Genomic DNA, 19,167 nt, shown 5'->3' with positions numbered 1-19,167 from the left:
TGACAAATTAAATAGCCTGAGAAACTAATCATCATATGAGGTCTCGGGCAAGAACTCCATATATCCATCTGTAGTGAGTCATATATCAGACAAGTATCGAGAATGAAATTCGTCTGCTATGATACTCGGCGAGATTGTAATCAAAATGGCGTCTTCCATGATAGGTTTTCCGGTTGGCAAGGATTAGTGCGCCTTAATAACCTAAGTGCGTCTTAAAAACCTCTCAGTTAACGATATTCGTCACTCATTTTCGGGAGTACTGCACTTTACCGGGCGCACTTTTTCAGATTAATTAGCGCTGCTGGGGTTCCCTAACCCCTAACCCTAACCCTAAGGATCGTAAAGGGTGGCATACCCTTACCCTAAACCCTAACCCTAAGGATCGTAAAGGGAGCAGCGAGGGCTGCGCCCGGTAAAGTGCATTCTAGCCTCATTTTCTAATGTTAAAGGACCTACGATCTGACACGGTACAATTATTGGGGCCTTTTGGTTATGACACGTGCTTACATTGTGTGTCTTTTTGTAAAATCATCCACATTTAGGTTAGGCAGAGTGAGGTGGCATTTTAGAAGTGTGGAAGTACAATATAGACAAAGTTTATAGATAGCAAGTTCGTAATTTCGTGAGTGCAACGTTTCGATGCAGATTCTTGTACTGTTGTTATCCATACATATCCTTGAAATATGGGTTTTCACTCGATTATGGAACATTTGTTACTGTCTCGCTAATCTCATGAAGAACTGTAAAACATTTTACTAACTTCTAAAAGACAACTTTATCTTAAATCGAAGCCATCAACCAAATAGTTACAATGTCTCTGTAATGCAGCACTGCCTGTTATCATGGTTATTAAGTGAGTAAACACTGCCATCCAAGACATATCATCCTATGCCACAGTAAAGGACTGGTCGGCTCGAAGTCAGTATAATGTGTCTGAGTGGGGTATTCATGCTTCACTGCGGCATGGTATCTCAGTGGGCTAGCACTATGAAACCAGCTTCAGTCTGGGCTAGTACAAGCAGCCGCACATACACATACACACGCATGCACGTCGTCATATGAGCAAATATTCTCAAGCACGACGTTAAACCCAATTCCACCACCACCACCATTCATGCTTCACTGCGGCATGGTATCTCAGTGGGCTAGCACTATAAATTATTTCCAAAGTTTGATTTTTTATAAGGCGAAAGTGAAAGGGGTCGCCTTAAATATGCCCTGGGTAAATTTGTTAAACGCACTGCATATGCACCTGGGTTGTCTGAAAGACAACTGAACAATTTATTGAGAAAACATGCAACCGAGTCAGGCACAATTGAGGGGGTCGTATCAAAATATCCACTTTTGAAAGTTGACAAACTTGACTGTTTTCAGAAAGAGTTCTAACAAAAATAACTTCCTTTCTTTGCATTTTGCAAAAGCACATGTATACAGATCATTCTGACTATATCCAAATATCAGTTAGGGAAACTTTTGCATAAATTTGGGTTTACAAAAAGGTATGTGGGGAAAACAGGCGGGGTGCTGTGTGAAAGAGCAGACATTGTGCAATTATGCAACACATACTTACGCACTATCAGACAAAATTGTCAAGAGGGATTCGAACCAGTGTTTTTGGATGAAGCATGGGTGAACGCCAGCCACACTGCAAGCACACAGTGGGTAGACAGCTCCTCTACAGAACCATGTAACAGGAAACTGCCATTGGGCAAGGGTGAGCGATTCATTGTGTTACACTCAGGTTGTAATAGTGTGGGCTTTCTGCCTGATTGTTCACTCGAGTTCAAGGCGAAATCAAAAGACAATAGATATTACCACACTGAAATGAATGGGGATTTAACTTAAGTTTTCTTAAGTTGGGTGCAAGAAACAGAAATGTTTAATTGTTATGGACAGTGCACCATATCATAGCTTGCCGGCTCCAGATGCAAAAGCTCTATCATCCAACAGCAGGAAAAGTGATATGGTAGCATGGCTAGAAAAACAAGATCTTCCGTTTCCTTCAAAAGCAACTAAACCTGTTTTGAATGACATAATAAAGCACAACAAAGCAACACCAATCTATAAAGTAGACCAATATCTCAATGCTCATGGCCATGAAACTTTAAGTTTGCAGCCCTACCATTGCGATCTCAATAGAACTTATCTGGGGTATCATGAAGTCTGATGTGGGTCACAACAATACCACGTCCAAACTTTCAGACGTTCAAATGAAGCACACAAAGCCATAAGTAAAATACCATCAGCAATCTGGCAAAACTGTGTACAGAAAGTTGAAAATGAAGTAGAGAATCAGAACTGGATAAAAAAAAGTGGTTTAGATTATGCCCCCATTCAACCAGTCATCCTTAGTATACATTCAGAGAGTAGTGACAGTGAATCAGGAATTTCCTCATATTCAAGTCCAGAAGTGTTTTGATACAACCCCTAATTGTTGACATCCAAAGCTGCATGTGCTCCCGCGATGAGGCTAACCCTCGTAAAGCTTCACACGGAAAATCAAAACAAAATGATGATAGTTTGTTTAGTAACTTTTCTAGTTTGGAGACAAAAGTTTTGAAACTTTTTGCCAGAGTTGGTCTGATGTTTTCATTACATGTTTGATCATGAACCATTTGGGCATTAGATTGTCATTCATCTGTATCATTTTGACCCAAACAGACTATAGTCTTTCTTCATTATCTGTTAATCGAAAATAGTAGGTTTATTTTTCATCCTTCTTTACTTCTTTCATCATCAACATGAAGTAATTTCTTAATCCATGTTATCTTCAATGCATCACCATAAGCAAATATATTTATCATTCCAAGCCCTCCTTCAGCTGCAGGCTTGCAAATCTCGGTCAGGCTTGTTATCCCAAGGGAAACTAAATAAAATGCCATTCAACTTCTTAAGAAAGTCTGTAGGTGGTTTGGGAAGAGTGAGAAAGAGAAAATTGAATTTGGAAACTTTATTACATGAGTTTTTCCTAAAGGACTTATGGTTCTTTTCATCCATCTTTTAAAGTGAATGTTAGAATACCTAAGATAAGTACCTAACAAAATATTTTACTTGGATTCTCACAAAGAAACAAGTTCTCTTCAAACTACTTTTATTGAAACATAAAACCACAAAAAGAATATCAACTGTCCATTCCAAACATGTATGCCGTTCAAACATGTATGCATTCAAATCACTACACCCAAGACAGAGGCGAAAATGGACTATTTGGTAAAAATGTGTACCAAAATATAAGTCAAAACTACTGTCGGTTTATAAGAGCAAGGGTGGGAAAGAAGTAGCCAGGCTAGGCCAGAATCTCCCCCTTTTGATATAAAAGCAAGGGTGGGGAACAAGTGGCCTAGCAAGAGAATCTCCCCACTTTTCATACAAAACAGAACTAAATATCCTAGTTTAAACAGGGGAAAGTTGGGGGCTTTAGCCTAGCCCAAACTTTCCTCAGGGGAAAGAATATCCTAGGACAAAACCTCCCTCGGAAACTTTGGCCTAGAAGTAGACTGGGGAAGAAATGGCCTGCTACACGGTACACCACAATACGCTTTTCAAACAAAAAACAATGCATTGCAGTATTCTCTATGGTTAAAGTTACAACCTTCACAGTGTTTCCTTCACCTCTCATATTTCCTTTGTAATTATATATTTTATTATTATGTATTTTACATACTCTAAATTTTATAAGATATAAGATTATTCCTAACTATCCAACCTATTTTTACATACTCTAAATTTTATAAGATATAAGATTATTCCTAACTATCCAACCTATTTTTACATACTCTAGGTTGATGTTATTCAACTATCCTACATATTTTTGAGGTTGATGTTATCAGAAACATATTTGTTTTGGGGCCTGGGTATATTAGAACATATTATCTGCATGTACAATCAGTGTCGCTCACTGTCAAATAAATTTGCTCCCAATATATTAATCAATATATCGCAATATGTATCGCAGTACAATTTATTGTCCAATACAAAGCCCTAAAAGCAAGAGTAAAGTTCTACAGTACAGAACAGATTTATAAACATCTACTAGGGATTAACAAAACCTGCTGATACAACCGTTCATGAACAGAAACCCAGGATCCCTCATCCCATATGCTACAGTGAATTGGTCAAACGAGCACTCCACTATCAGCATCATGTTGTCATCAGTGTATATTTTCTACCCGATCTCATACAGTAATTACTGTATAAATAACCAATTTTCTCTAGTTGTAGTCCAATTAATTAACTGAAGATTGGTCGCAGTGACTAACATGTTTTCTCATAATCAAACACCAACAATTTTGGAACACTTGTTTGCCTTAACAATATTTCACAAGGTTGGTTTTGTCTGTGTCATTAAATTTACATTTCATAAACACTACCAGCTCGTTCCAAGTCATGATTGAATATATCTTATAGAATCCAGAAAAGTTATGTTCCTAACATACTAGTCATCCTTTAAAGAAGTGAAATTTGCAAATGCAAAAAAAAACACACCAAAGAACTGCATATTGTTTTTTTTTCTTTAGTTTTTGTCCATATAGCTGGAATATTGCTGAGTGAGGCGTAAAAATAAACTCACTCACTCACTCTTTATTTCTTGTGCATTAGAAACAGCAGGAAAATTTGATAAATTGCACTAACCAACTATTTTCAATGATTCATCATTTGTAATGAACCAACCAGTAATTATGAGATTTTAGCCAATTCCCAACGCCAGTATCCACTCATCTTGTTAATTCCTTTTATAATATTATAAACAAGCTGTCATCCATAAAGCATCTCACCCTTACAGGTAGTGCTGCTTTTGTGTTAATATCCTACAAAAATACCAGGGCATACATGGTTGTTTGTGTGAAAATAAAAAAATAAAATTTGTATTAAATGATAAATTCAGATGATCTTGATGTGACACGATGAAAAATTCTTCAAATGTGAAAATCTGAAAATTGAATGCTATTTGTTGAATTTGCCATTTAATCTGTGGGAGACCGTTAACAAAAATTAGAACCACAACAGAAACTGGTCAATGGCCAAACAGTCCTATTTAAAATAGAATGTCCTTTGTGTAATTTACATGCTGTGTAAACAGGATCATTTTCTGCTTGTCTCTCTTTGACATTGTACTCCAGTATATTCCAAATTACTTCATTAAATATCCAAGTGTTGAGAAGTTCCTAAAACTGCTAATGTCTGATTGCATTCCCATATCATGTCAGATTATAAACTGTCTAAAAATATATTTACTCATCTTTTCTCTGCTTCAACAAATGTATAAAAAAATGTAAACAGCTGTATGTTCGCTATTTCATTTTGTGAGATTTTTATGAATAAACCTTCTGTTTTGTTCTGGACAGCTGAAGGCATCGTCAGTGCTGTGACTAAAAGGCATAAATTGTGGCCATTGTAGCTGACAGAGTGATCCAACAGTCATACTATAAATAAGTATCAAAAATATGGGATTTTTGCAGTGTTGAGTATATTAGCCAGAAAACATGTCCAGCTGACAAGGACCATGAACACAAGACAGGCTTGTATGAGACATAAAATCATTTCTTGAATATATAATGAAAATGGTAGAAACCGTGTGTTTTGTCATGATTGAGGATGAGTGATATGCTGATCCTTCTCTGTCAGATTGAACACCATGGTGTCGCTCGACGTGGCCTGGAACTGTCGTCATCTAAAACCTCCCGCTGAACATCTCCAGAGGGTGGCCACCAGTTGGGGCATCACAGGTCAGGGAAACATGGCTTCTGAGTGGCTCTTCTCTCTGTTATGGTGCAAATGGTGCAGTCAATAGCATGATGACAGAAAACAGGAGGATATTATATTTCTGTTTTACAATCAGGCCCACTCTGGGGTTTTGGTCTTGTAATTATACTAAATAATACCCTCCCCCAAAAAAGTCTAATAAGTATGTATTTACTACTGTCAACAGTCGCATTGACTCTCATTAATTGACATGGCTTTTGTACAATTAGCTTTTGCATCAGACAAGATATCTGCTTCATATTTTTTGTCATATCTTTGTCAAGCCAATGTGGACAGGACCGTTGAGGTTTTGTCCAGTGCAGTGGACATCATGATGGACCTTGAATTCCTGGCCTCTGAACTCTTCGTCCTGTCACGCTTTCTTGTCAAACGAAGAAACCAGATGCGGAGGCACAAAACTTTACAAACACTGTCCCAGGTAAGCAGATCCAGGTGAGGCAGACACAAGGTATTACAACCCTGTCCCGGGTAAGCAGATCCAGGTGAGGCAGACACAAGGTATTACAATCCTGTCCCAGGTAAGCAGATCCAGGTGAGGCAGACACAAGGTATTAGAACCCTGTCCCAGGTAAGCAGATCCAGGTGAGGCAGACACAAGGTATTACAACCCTGTCCCAGGTAAGCAGATCCAGGTGAGGCAGACAGAAGGTATTACAACCCTGTCCCAGGTAAGCAGATCCAGGTGAGGCAGACACAAGGTATTACAACCCTGTCCCAGGTAAGCAGATCCAGGTGAGGTAAGCAGACACAAGGTATTATATTACAACCCTGTCCCAGGTAAGCAGATCCAGGTGAGGCAGACACAAGGTATTACAACCCTGTCCCAGGTAAGCAGATCCAGGTGAGGCAGACACAAGGTATTATAACCCTGTCCCAGGTAAGCAGATCCAGGTGAGGGTTGGATATTATGTTGGAAGATGGTGTTCAATGGAGGTAAGCACAGAACTACCATGGTCCCAGGTAAGGTCCCCAGGTGAGGCAGACAGTTAAATACAGAACCACCATGGTATGTGGGTCAGACAGAGGGTAAATACAGACCCTGTCCCAGATTAGTAAGCAGATCCAGGTGGGTCACTTAGGGATAAACAGACACCAGGTATTACAACCTAGTCCAGGTTAAATACAGAACCACCATGGTGAGGCAGGGTCACCTAGATTAGGATAAACAGAACCAGGTAAGCACACCCAGATGAGGGTAAATACAGAACCACCATGGTATGTGGGTCACCTAGATTAGGGTAAATATAAAACCACCATGGTATGTGGGTCACCTAGATTAGGATAAACAGAACCAGCATGGTATGTGGGTCACCTAGATTAGGATAAATACAGAACCACCATGGTATGTGGGTCACCTAGATTAGGATAAACAGAACCACCATGGTATGTGGGTCACCTAGATCAGGATAAACAGAACCACCATGGTAGGTTGGTCACCTAGATCAGGTTAAATACAGAACCACCATGGTATGTGGGTCACCTAGATTAGGATAAATACAGAACCACCATGGTATGTGGGTCACCTAGATGAGGGTAAATACAGAACCACCATGGTATGTGGGTCACCTAGATGAGGGTAAATATAGAACCACCATGGTATGTGGGTCACCTAGATTAGGATAAATACAGAACCACCATGGTAGGTTGGTCACCTAGATCAGGTTAAATACAGAACCACCATGGTATGTGGGTCACCTAGATTAGGATAAATACAGAACCACCATGGTATGTGGGTCACCTAGATGAGGGTAAATACAGAACCACCATGGTAGTGGGTCACCTAGATGAGGGTAAATATAGAACCACCATGGTATGTGGGTCACCTAGATTAGGATAAATACAGAACCACCATGGTAGGTGGGTCACCTAGATCAGGGTAAAGTAGAGCTGAGTACACACCCATTGAAGGTAATTCATCTACATGTAGCTAAAACTACAACTGCCATTGTTAAAGTAAACACAATTGGGAGTGAAGTACCCCAAATCCAATTACAATGTACATGTAAAGGTAGTGGTTTTGACAAGCATCTGCTACTGTGATTCTGCTCCAGGTTGAGGGCTGTCTGAAGCGCTACCAGGAAACAGACTTCGTTGGACTTGTCTGCAAAATGCACGAACATTTTAAACAGTGAGAGCCCCTTTTAAAGATATATGCATGCCCTGGCTAATCTGCATTCCAGATACACATAACCTGTCAAAACACACACACACGCACTCACACACACACACACACACACACACACATTCCAATATGTACATGTTATTTGCTAGTTCATTAAGAAGATAACTGGCAGTGTATGTGTCTGTATCTTTCTCATCATTACTCATGTCCTTTTAGAGCAAGACTATCCCAGCAGACTGGCAAGGTAGTTGAGCTGCCAACACATACCATGTTGGAGTACTTCCTGGTGCGAGTGGTGGGAACTGCAGCAGTGCTAGTACAGACCGTCAACTACTGCATCACAGCAACAGCGTATCCTCCATGTACAAAGCATGCTCAGCACTTAACACCTGACTTCTATAATTCTCTCCTGGCAGGTCTGCTGCTAGTCTGGCATATCCATTTATCCATTTATAACCTTGGGATGTTTACTTCTAACCTGGCATATCCATTTATAACCTTGGCATATTCACTTTTAACCTGGCATATCCATTTGTAGCCTTGGCATATTCACTTCTAACCTGGCATATCCATTAATAACCTTGGCATTATGTTCCTGGCATGTGTTCTAGTGACTGTCAATTTACCGTAGACCCCTGAAGGTCCGGGTTTGAATATTGATCTTCAGTAACCCATGCTTGTCGTAAGAAGCGACTAACATGATCAGGTGGTCAGGCTCGCTGACTTGGTTGACACATGTCATCAGTTCCCAATTGCACACATCGATGCTCATGCTGTTGATCACTGGATTGTCTGGTCCAGACTTGATTATTTACAGACCACTGCCATATAGCTGGAATATTGCTGAGTGCGGCGTAAAACTAAACTCACTCACTCACTCACTCAATTTACTGTATATATTGTATTTGTATATACGTTATTTTACCTACAATATACTGTGTGTCACCGAGATCATTAACCATATGTTCCCGTCAGCATCGTTGGACTTCCTCCTGTAACTGACTCATTATATTCTTCACTGCTAACAAGTTCCTTGATATGTATTGTAGTCCAGGGTCATACAGGGTCATCCAGACAATGTTACAGTGTGTAGTGAACATGTTTAGTTGTGCATGGGGTGTGTTCCTTATCCATGTCCAGGGCTCTACAGACGGACATCAACCTGGCACATCTACTCCCTCAGTCTACAATGTGTCTGGCCACCATCAGCAGAATCTGGTTAGTGGCCTCTGTACAACAGTGAAAACTAGATTCACTGGTCCTTGTAATTCTGTGTGTGGGAAAACTAATGTCCTTTGTTGACAGGTATATAATTCATGTGATTTCCCCTTCAACCCTCACTTTGAAGTCCAATAAAAATCAAAATATCCCACACACACAAATACACTTCACAGTTTCGAATTCTGCGGGAAATCTCCTGTTTTTGATACCATCCACTCGTAGTTTATACAAAGCTCAACTGCTGAAAATGACCTTTCAAAATAGGCTTCATCAAAAATGTCGCCATTTTTGACACAGTACGAAATCGCGATTCACAGCGTTATTTGCTGTATGTTTTGAAATGTGAAAATCGGATAATTACTGGGAGTATTGAATTTAACAAGTAACATATTAATGAACACTGATATCACTTTTACATGAAATCGCTAATGATAATTCTGAAACGTTGCCGATGAATCTAGAATCGGTTGGGATGTTTTCGAAAATACACTTACACGAACGCCGTAGAGCGCTTTCCGCCATATTGGATAGTGTTTACAAAATCACGTTTCGCGAAGGCCGGTATTGAGACGCCTATTACATCACGTATATTTCATATTCAGCTTCGAAAAATGCATCACTGAATTCCCCATACATTTTAGAATCAAATTGCAACTGGTCTTTGTCACCAATACCAACTGTCCAGATAAAATGAGACGAAACATATTGGGTGTGAAAACGAACGCTGTGCTCGAAAGACTGTGCTGGTTCGAAATGTAAACAAAGACAAATTCCGAATTTACACTGCGTAGCATTTTCTGAAATTTTCCAACATTCATCCGTCTATTCATTGCTTGCAATGGCTCAATACCTTTGGAATATGCATGGAAAGAGTATCGTAGTAAGAAATAGGAAATTATAAATAGATACAATGCAATGATTTGATAATTCATAAGAAATTGGCAAAGTTTCCGTGCAGCGTGACGCCATGACTGACGCAAAATCACGCAGAACGACAACTGTAATTATCAGCATTTCTGGCTTCTTCTCTTACTTACAGTGAAAACGACAGAAACATATAACAATACACAGATAGTCAGAATCATTCTGATTACTTACATGTCATATTTACGTACAAACGATCCCTTAACCAATGGAAGGGTCCTCGCAAAATCCTGTGTATCCTTGTCAGCAAAACCGCCATTTTGTAAGAAATAGGTCATCGGTAGTGATGTCATACGTCAACATTGTTGTACATATTAGGCAATTTCTTTGAGGTGAAGGTCGGTTGAACAAGAGTAAACACAATCGCCCAATCCTTCCGATTACACTGTCAGTATTATGGTGTATATTTTGCGGATAGTTCAGATACTTTTTCATGAAACTGACCTCAGTATCTACATTTAGCCTTGTCCATTATCATATCATACGTGCATATAGGGTTTACGGTGTTTTATTCTTTGAAAGTTTTTGATTGTTTGAATAATATTTACATAAGAAATTGACACAGTATGTGCAGTACACCATATTCTTAACCTTTACACAAGTGTTTGAAGATCAAACGTAGCCATAACTGCAATTACTTTAGTTCCTATGATGTACAATATTCAATGCATTTGAACTAATATTGCAGTTTCACATGAACAGGTTAATGAACGGCGATTTGAAACCTTATAAGTAAAACTGATAATATTTAATGAAAATGATTTATGTATGTTATGAAATGTATATGCGAACTCATTTAAAGGAATTGTCTTGTTCATTGCACATTTTTGTGTCGTTTTATAGAGAAAACAATGATGTATATTGATTGGCCAGGTGCTTGCGTTTGTCGGAAACGTTTTATGATTCACTATCATTGTTTTCGATAATATAATCAATTCACATTCGATTTAAAAATATTATGATGACAGGATATCAAACTCTAACTATATTTATACGAAATTGTTTAAAAATATATAAACCATGTCATGTCTTAATTTGGACATATCTTACATCCATATTCTAATATATAGTACGTACTAGTTCCATATATAAAAAGCTATCTTTTTTGCATCTTCCATTGCATACTTATGAAGAGAAATAGCTACATAATCATTAATAAAGAAAATTCTTATCCTAAACAAAATATTCGGGTGTTGTGAAATGTTATTTTTCATTTACGTTAAATTGATGCCAAACAGGTGCGCGTGTTGCTCATGATAAGATACACAGTCAAACTGTCTAATTGTTGATATATTCAGGACACTATTTAAATGGAAAAACCAGTCATTTTATGTTTTGTCTAAAGAGTGTTAATTCTGACAAAGAAGCCGAGACCTTTCACACAATTAATGGAAATTAGGTGAGATATATACTAATCAGCATACCGATGTCGTCTTTTTCCGACGTTGCAAAATGCATAAAACAAGCAATGACGTCAACTAAAATGTTGTATTATTTTCAGCAATTTCATTACATTTGAAGATATGGCTAGTATTCTGGTAATAACGATGCTAAATTAGTCAAAATACATCTACACAAACAGGAGAATATAGGAATTTAAGAACTAACATATATATCGGATAAGGCCATCCAAATCGCTATTACGTGATGTCACATGTATTACGTTGTCATTTTTTCTTATAAATTGTGAAACTACCAGAGCGTATCCGCTCACATTGGGGAACTTTGAATTGGGATAGTTTGGTTCACCGTGAACAAAATATAACGAAAATAGAGCGTCCGTATCCACAACAAATACTCTCCATGTGATCTGGGTTACATTGACCTAGTGTTACGCATAACGGAGTTATGCCCCCTTATCATTATACGTGTATGACCTCTCTGTCGTCGTTTGACGTCGTAGAAGAAAATCCATTTTGACATTTATTGCGAGTCATTTTTAATGTTGAGCGTATAATGTTATGCATAAGCACATAAATCCAATTCATATACACTTATGTCGTTCAGATATCAGACTGTATTTTCTTCGCTCACACTTTCCGAAAAGATGCCAAAATAAAAAATTCGTAGCACAGTGCTTTTATCGGTGCGCGATAAAAAGCGGAGAAATTTACTGTTTTTTAACGCATAACAAAAATGTGGACAACATTTAGCAAGGTCTGTTTCTCAAACCGCAAAGGGAGTTGCACTTATATTTATACCAACGGATAGGAAATTTAGTATTCTACATTTCTGTGTAATTTTATAGCCGTACGTAGATCCAGGACCACGCGAGCGCAATTCTCGCACAACGTTCACTTTTCAAAGCGTGTATGAAAATGTGCACCTGAAAAAAAACTCGGCAGCCAGGGGGTTAAGTGAACAGCGATGTTCAGGGTGTATGTAAGTTTCCATGGTTGCCATATTTCTTGCCCAGTGTAATAGCCAATGATATTAGGTGTCCAAGATATTTTTATGGATTAAACTTCTTTGTAATTTCTCTCACGACGTTTCGAGACCATTCCAGGTCCCTTCATCAGGTGTACTGGCAGTTAGGACTATGACGTCATAACTGAGTTATGACGTCACAATGCAAGTGACATCACAGTACACTAGGGAGAGTACTGTATAAGTGAATTTGAAGAGTTATTTACATAATGATGAAAATTCATGCTAAATAATAGAGTTGAAAGTTGAATTGTCAATACACAACAACTGCTAACTACACAAAAGTTACTTGATAGCAGAATTTGAAGAGTTATTTACATAATGATGAAAATTCATGCTAAATAATAGAGTTGAAAGTTGAATTGTCAATACACAACAACTGCTAACTACACAAAAGTTACTTGATAGCAGGCTTTCCAAAAGAATAGTAGACTCGTTTTTCCTTTTTCTAAAGTTCATCAAAAGTTAATCAAGAGGTCCCACGCACTTGGCAGGTAGACACCTTGATCATGATTCATTGCTGGTTTATGTCTCCTTATCTCCACAGCCTCATGTAGTTTTCTCCGACGCCAGTCGTTGTTATTTCTTGAAAGCACCCTGATATCATTCCACATGATTACATGACTTGGGTTATTTGCCTTGTGCTCCGATATAGCTGACTTATCATTTTGTTTGCATACTGACGACTTGTGTTCAGCAACCCGGGTGTTAATGGGCCTGAGAGTCTCGCCAATATATTGATCGCCACAGCTGCATGGTATTTGGTATACACATCCTCTAGAAAAATATGTTGATTGTGATAAGCAGTCTTTCACAGACAAAACTCAATGTCTTTTATATTGACACCTATGTGTGTGCCTGCATGTCTGCTAATGACAATATGCAATACACAACTTCAATCATTGACCACATGCAATCTGAACTTAACACCTATCAGGCTATACACCATAAACAAAATACATTGATTTATGGCTCGTGCACCTGAGTTCTGTCTCTGTCACATTATGTAATTACTTACACAGACAGGCAGGTGTGATACTTGTACACATGACATGTTATTATGTCTGTGGGTTGCCGACTGACTGCATCCATTTTTCTCGGATGACTGGATCGGATGGAAACCTGTGCAAACTCAGATTGTCAGTTTCAAGTCCTGCTTTGTACTTGGACAGAACGACACGTTCCAGCCGTGCAGTAGTTCACCATCTCAGTATTTGTTGATTGGATCAAACGCAAATGCAGAGAGCATGTATTTAAAAAACCCAACATATCTATATACATTCTTTATGGATAACAACTTCTTTAATTTTATATCATGCGACATTTTGGTAGGGATTCTTATACCAATGTGACTCTTGCTTGACAACGGTATAAGAATTCATACCGAAACGTTGCATCATATACAATAAAAGAAGTTGTTATCCATAAAGAATCTTACTTTCTTATTACTCACCATACTTCTAAAATGCCAATCAAACAGATCATCTCTATACACACACACGCAATGAGCCATCAGCGTATTGGCAAATGAACCAGCCAATGAAAGACCTCGTTACACTTGAGTGCACACCCACCCGCTCTGACTCGTTCGTACTCCCGGGTGCTTCGTTTCGAGGGAAGTAAACCCAGTACAAAATATTGCACTTTTGATTCGCGATTGTACGCGTATAATTTTGTTTATTTGTTTTTTCACAATCAGCAATGTATATTATATGTCATGAATAAGTGATAATTGTGTTTTAATTATGTTTGGTTTTTTGGTTGCATGCGACCTTTGACAATGAAAAATGTTTGTGGTGAGTCAATAGTGGAAGTTGCCACATTCTTGCTCAGTGGAATAGCCATTGTTATTAAGCTTCAGGGGTGTTGGTGTAGCCTAATGGTTAAAGCGTCTGCTCGTCATGCTGAAGACCTGGGTTCAATTCCCCACATGGGTACAATGTGTGAATGCCGTTTCTGGTGTCCCCTGCCGTGATATTGCTGGAATTGATATTGCTGGAATATTGCTATAAGCAGGGTAAAACCATACTCACTCACTTACAGTTTTTAGCACTACTATGTACAACACCCTCTCAGTCTCTCTATTGTCCCACCATTGTCTCACTGTTGTCTGTCTGTGTGTACAGGGTATGCTGCCGGAGTCTCTACCTTGACTGCTTATCATGGTACAGCAGCCTCTTCCCAACACTCGCTGTGCTGCCACGAGGAGAATTCTGGGTGAGTGGAATGATTGTCTGCAAGGAGCACCCTTGTCAAAATATACAACCATCCATGAATTTGGAAACCAAGGACCATATTTAACCACTTACTCTTAAGAATTAGACTAACCAGGGTTCTGGTATATGACTAGTTATATAGGGCTAGGGTTACAGTATGACTAGTTATATAGGGCTAGGGTTACAATATGACTAGTTATATAGTGCTAGGGTTACAGTCTGATAAGTTATATTGTGCTAGGGTTACAGTATGACTAGTTATATAGGGCTAGGGTTACAGTCTGACTAGTTATATTGTGCTAGGGTTACAGTATGACTAGTTATATAGTGCTAGGGTTACAGTCTGACTTGTTATATAGGGCTAGGGTTACAGTCTGACTAGTTATATAGGGCTAGGGTTACAGTCTGACTAGTTATATAGGGCTAGGGTTACAGTCTGACTAGTTATATAGGGCTAGGGTTACAGTCTGACTAGTTATATAGGGCTAGGGCTACAGTATGACTAGTTATATAGTGCTAGGGTTACAGTATGACTAGTTATATAGTGCTAGGGTTACAGTCTGATAAGTTATATTGTGCTAGGGTTACAGTCTGATAAGTTATATTGTGCTAGGGTTACAGTCTGATAAGTTATATTGTGCTAGGGTTACAGTCTGATAAGTTATATTGTGCTAGGGTTACAGTCTGATAAGTTATATTGTGCTAGGGTTACAGTCTGATTAGTTATATTGTGCTAGGGTTACAGTCTGATAAGTTATATTGTGCTAGGGTTACAGTCTGATAAGTTATATTGTGCTAGGGTTACAGTCTGATAAGTTATATTGTGCTAGGGTTACAGTCTGATAAGTTATATTGTGCTAGGGTTACAGTCTGATTAGTTATATTGTGCTAGGGTTACAGTCTGATAAGTTATATTGTGCTAGGGTAACAGTCTGATAAGTTATATTGTGCTAGGGTTACAGTCTGATAAGTTATATTGTGCTAGGGTTACAGTCTGATAAGTTATATTGTGCTAGGGTTACAGTCTGATTAGTTATATTGTGCTAGGGTTACAGTCTGATAAGTTATATAGTGCTAGGGTTACAGTCTGATAAGTTATATTGTGCTAGGGTTACAGTCTGATTAGTTATATTGTGCTAGGGTTACAGTCTGATAAGTTATATTGTGCTAGGGTTACAGTCTGATAAGTTATATTGTGCTTTACTGATTTACAGTCTGATAAGTTATATTGTGCTAGGGTTACAGTATGACTAGTTATATAGTGCTAGGGTTACAGTATGATTAGTTATATAGGGCTAGGGTTACAGTATGACTAGTTATATAGTGCTAGGGTTACAGTCTGATAAGTTATATTGTGCTAGGGTTACAGTCTGATAAGTTATATTGTGCTAGGGTTACAGTCTGATTAGTTATATTGTGCTAGGGTTACAGTATGACTAGTTATATAGGGCTAGGGTTACAGTATGACTAGTTATATAGGGCTAGGGTTACAGTATGACTAGTTATGAAGAGCCAGTGTTCTGGTATGCTTGTTATATAGGGCTAGGGTTACAGTATGACTAGTTATATAATGCTACGGTTACAGTGTGACTAATTATGAAGAGCCAGTTTCTGGTATGACTAGTTATATAGTGCTCGGGTTACAGTATGACTAGTTATATAGTGCTAGGGTTACAGTATGACTAGGTATATATTGCTAGAGTTACAGTATAGTTACAGACTAGTTGAGACTTGATGTATTTTTGAGATTGCAGGTATGTGAGACTGATGTAAACTTTATAGATTTGTCTTCCTATTGATTCAGTTATCTCAGACTACACCCCTGCCTGAAGATCTGACATTCTGGCTGGGTAAAAGACTATGTCTGGACAACATGGCAGTGTGAGTAGACAGAGTTGTAACTGACTGTGAGTAAACAGCATAATTAGACCAATGATTAAACTAGCTGACAGTGAGCAGATTAGATCATTACACTGACATTCATCGTGAGACCTTCCACCACGGTTGTATGTGGTCATTCGTTCACCCAGTACAGAGATCTCCCACCTCTCTGACCACGGTTGTAGCTGTTCATCCCTTCTCCCAGTACAGAGACCTCCCACCTCTCTCACCACGGTTGTAGCTGTTCATTCCTTCTCCCAGTACAGGGACCTCCCACCTCTTCCACCACGGTTGTAGCTGTTCATTCCTTCTCCCAGTACAGAGACCTCCCACCTCTCTCACCACGGTTGTAGCTGTTCATTCCTTCTCCCAGTACAGAGACCTCCCACCTCTTCCACCACAGTTGTAACAGTTTTCTCCTTGTCCTGACACAGAGACCCACCATCTACTGGTTACCAACTGTCTCACAGCCTGGTCCTCCCACCCATGTCACTTGGTGAAGATGAGGAAGAACCTGCTGAAGATACCAGTAATCCTCTGAAGAGAAGCTTGATTGTAGAGGAAGATATCGGAGGTACATATTTTTCCAGCTACAAAAACTACTAACTGTTGTTCAAATTACCTTCAAATGAAAGATTCAATCATGGGTTAAGAGTGGTTCTTACAATGTGTTTATGCCCATGAGGATTGTGGATGGAATATGGTCCCCAGTAACCTATACTGGTGTTAAATGGCAGACAGGATCAGGATGCTCAAGTGTTTTGACTTGGTTGGTTGCACGATGGCTGTGTCCCTGGAATACGGCATGAGACAACACACAGTGTTTGTCATCTATCTGATACCACTGTTGCCAACAAGGATATTTGGGGTGATGCTTAGTTAACCTGATGAGTTGGTCTGTTTCCATTCAGGACATCTGCAACTGCGTGCAGGAAATTGCAAAGTTTGGAACACATGTTCAAAGACAGCTTTGGAAAACTGAGAGTGGAAAATGACAGTTGTCCCAGGTGGGCATTTCCTGTACATGGCATTATGTTGTATTATTCTGAGACTGTGATCTTTCTCTTAAACTATTTTCTTTCAGCACCTGTCAGTGTTTCCAGAGTAAAGATTAGTGACACTGTTCAGAGGATGAGTGATACTGTTCCACATAAGAAGAAAAAGAAAAGTACCAAACACTGCAGTGAAACAGTCGGCACAAATTTGTTCAACTCAGGCCAGGGTGAGGATGTGAGGATGACTGATAAGTTATTGCCAGTTGTGAGTGAACCTTCATTGTCAGACCCAGTCTCTGCAGCACAACTGCCAACCATAAAGAAAGAACCAGCACCAAGGTATGGAAATGCAGTGGTTGATGTGCCCATCATTAAAGATGAACCCTCTACAACTCACTCAGGCTCACCATGGCGACCTCAGTGGTCTTCAGTAAAGGCCATAAAGAGAATTGTTCATCAATCAAACACATGTAACACAGTACTGAACATTTTTAAAGAGTTTGAACCGAAAGACTCCATTAATGATAAGAGCATTTGGGATGAATATCCTAAATTTAGTTACACAGACAAATGTCAGTTGTTCCATAACAAATTAGACGTAATTAAGACATGTTGCCGTCAAGCTGATGGTGAAGGTCTGTCTGGTGGTGGCCAGGAAGAGTGGCTGAACGTTGCTAAACATCAGTGTTTCACATATCTCAAGGGTCTGAATGCTTTCAACAAACAACACGTGTCACTGATGATGACATTGGAGGGACTGCAGGAGATGACAGGTGAACTTTCTACAGGGCAACTGACACTGGGAGAGCAAACATGGAAGTTGAATCCACGTGATGCTCGTGTCCTAAAGACGAAGCTGGAGAGTTGTTTGAGGAAGATGCGGAAGGTAAAGCAACCAGCCAAGTGGAAGCCCTTACAGAATAAGGCTCGATATCAGGTGATGAGCTATATCAGGCTTTCTGTGGCCAACAAAGATCTGAAAACAGAGGCCACAGATGATGGTGTGAGGGACAGTAATGTAGCATGTGCTGGGCCATCCATGCCTACACGGCAGCAGTTAAATGTGCTTCCAGCACAAAGTGTATCAAGCACCTCCAACAGGAATGATAACTGTGTCCAGTCGTATATCAGAAACACATGCTTGTTGGAGGAGACTGACCGAGGCCATGTTCCTGTAACACAGAAGTCAAAGAAAAAGAAAAAGAAAAGAAAAAGGCCTCGACCAACAAAAGTATCTAGAGCTTGAAGTATACTTCATGCAAGTTAATGTATAGAACAAGTTCCTATGGTAAACAACTGGGTGGATCAAAGGCAAGGGTCTCATTCAAGAAAACAGTTTATACATTATGTCTTAAGATTTGGGCAGGTTTTCTTCATGTGCCTGCAGGAAGGATGTGGATGAATCAGCCATAGGCTTTGTATTTATGTTACATCTTGGAGTCATTATCAACGAGTGTCACCTACAGACATTATATTGACTGCTCTGAAGCATTGTTTACAAATGATATCAAATATAAACCAGACCTTACTCTGCTCTGATAGCCTTATTCCACAAGAGAAGTTCCCATAGTCTGTTTGGCTCAAAAGCGGACCGATGAATTGCAATCTAACTCGAAAA

General features: G+C 39.2%; 1 protein-coding gene and 1 long non-coding RNA gene across 4 annotated transcripts in view; both read left to right on the top strand.

Moving 5' to 3' along the window:
- The window catches only part of LOC124265158, a 19,244-nt gene extending 77 nt beyond the window's left edge, over nucleotides 1-19,167 (top strand). Inside the window, exons 1-10 of one of the 3 annotated variants that reach the window (XM_046699945.1) lie at nucleotides 106-205; nucleotides 5,626-5,726; nucleotides 6,027-6,181; nucleotides 7,815-7,891; nucleotides 8,102-8,236; nucleotides 9,026-9,103; nucleotides 14,584-14,674; nucleotides 16,478-16,554; nucleotides 16,989-17,128; nucleotides 17,639-19,167. In XM_046699945.1, the coding sequence (XP_046555901.1) occupies nucleotides 5,636-5,726; nucleotides 6,027-6,181; nucleotides 7,815-7,891; nucleotides 8,102-8,236; nucleotides 9,026-9,103; nucleotides 14,584-14,674; nucleotides 16,478-16,554; nucleotides 16,989-17,128; nucleotides 17,639-18,795 (2,001 nt within the window). In that variant the 5' untranslated portion in view covers nucleotides 106-205; nucleotides 5,626-5,635 and the 3' untranslated portion in view covers nucleotides 18,796-19,167. Of the gene's footprint in view, nucleotides 1-105; nucleotides 206-5,625; nucleotides 5,727-6,026; nucleotides 6,182-7,814; nucleotides 7,892-8,101; nucleotides 8,237-9,025; nucleotides 9,104-14,583; nucleotides 14,675-16,477; nucleotides 16,555-16,988; nucleotides 17,129-17,638 lie in introns of those variants that run through there. The other 2 variants (XM_046699946.1, XM_046699947.1) reach the window with 2 other exon arrangements.
- Nucleotides 6,188-6,748, top strand: LOC124265160. Its single transcript, XR_006895356.1, has 3 exons — nucleotides 6,188-6,481; nucleotides 6,541-6,654; nucleotides 6,737-6,748. It is a non-coding gene; the product is annotated as an uncharacterized LOC124265160 (long non-coding RNA).

This window comes from Haliotis rubra, unplaced genomic scaffold (genome assembly GCF_003918875.1).
Source record: "Haliotis rubra isolate DU_JTF1 unplaced genomic scaffold, ASM391887v1 Scf964, whole genome shotgun sequence".
Taxonomy (NCBI): Eukaryota; Metazoa; Mollusca; class Gastropoda; order Lepetellida; family Haliotidae; genus Haliotis; species Haliotis rubra.
Note: the sequence above shows the minus strand (reverse complement) of the source record. Positions and strands in the feature narration are given on the sequence as shown.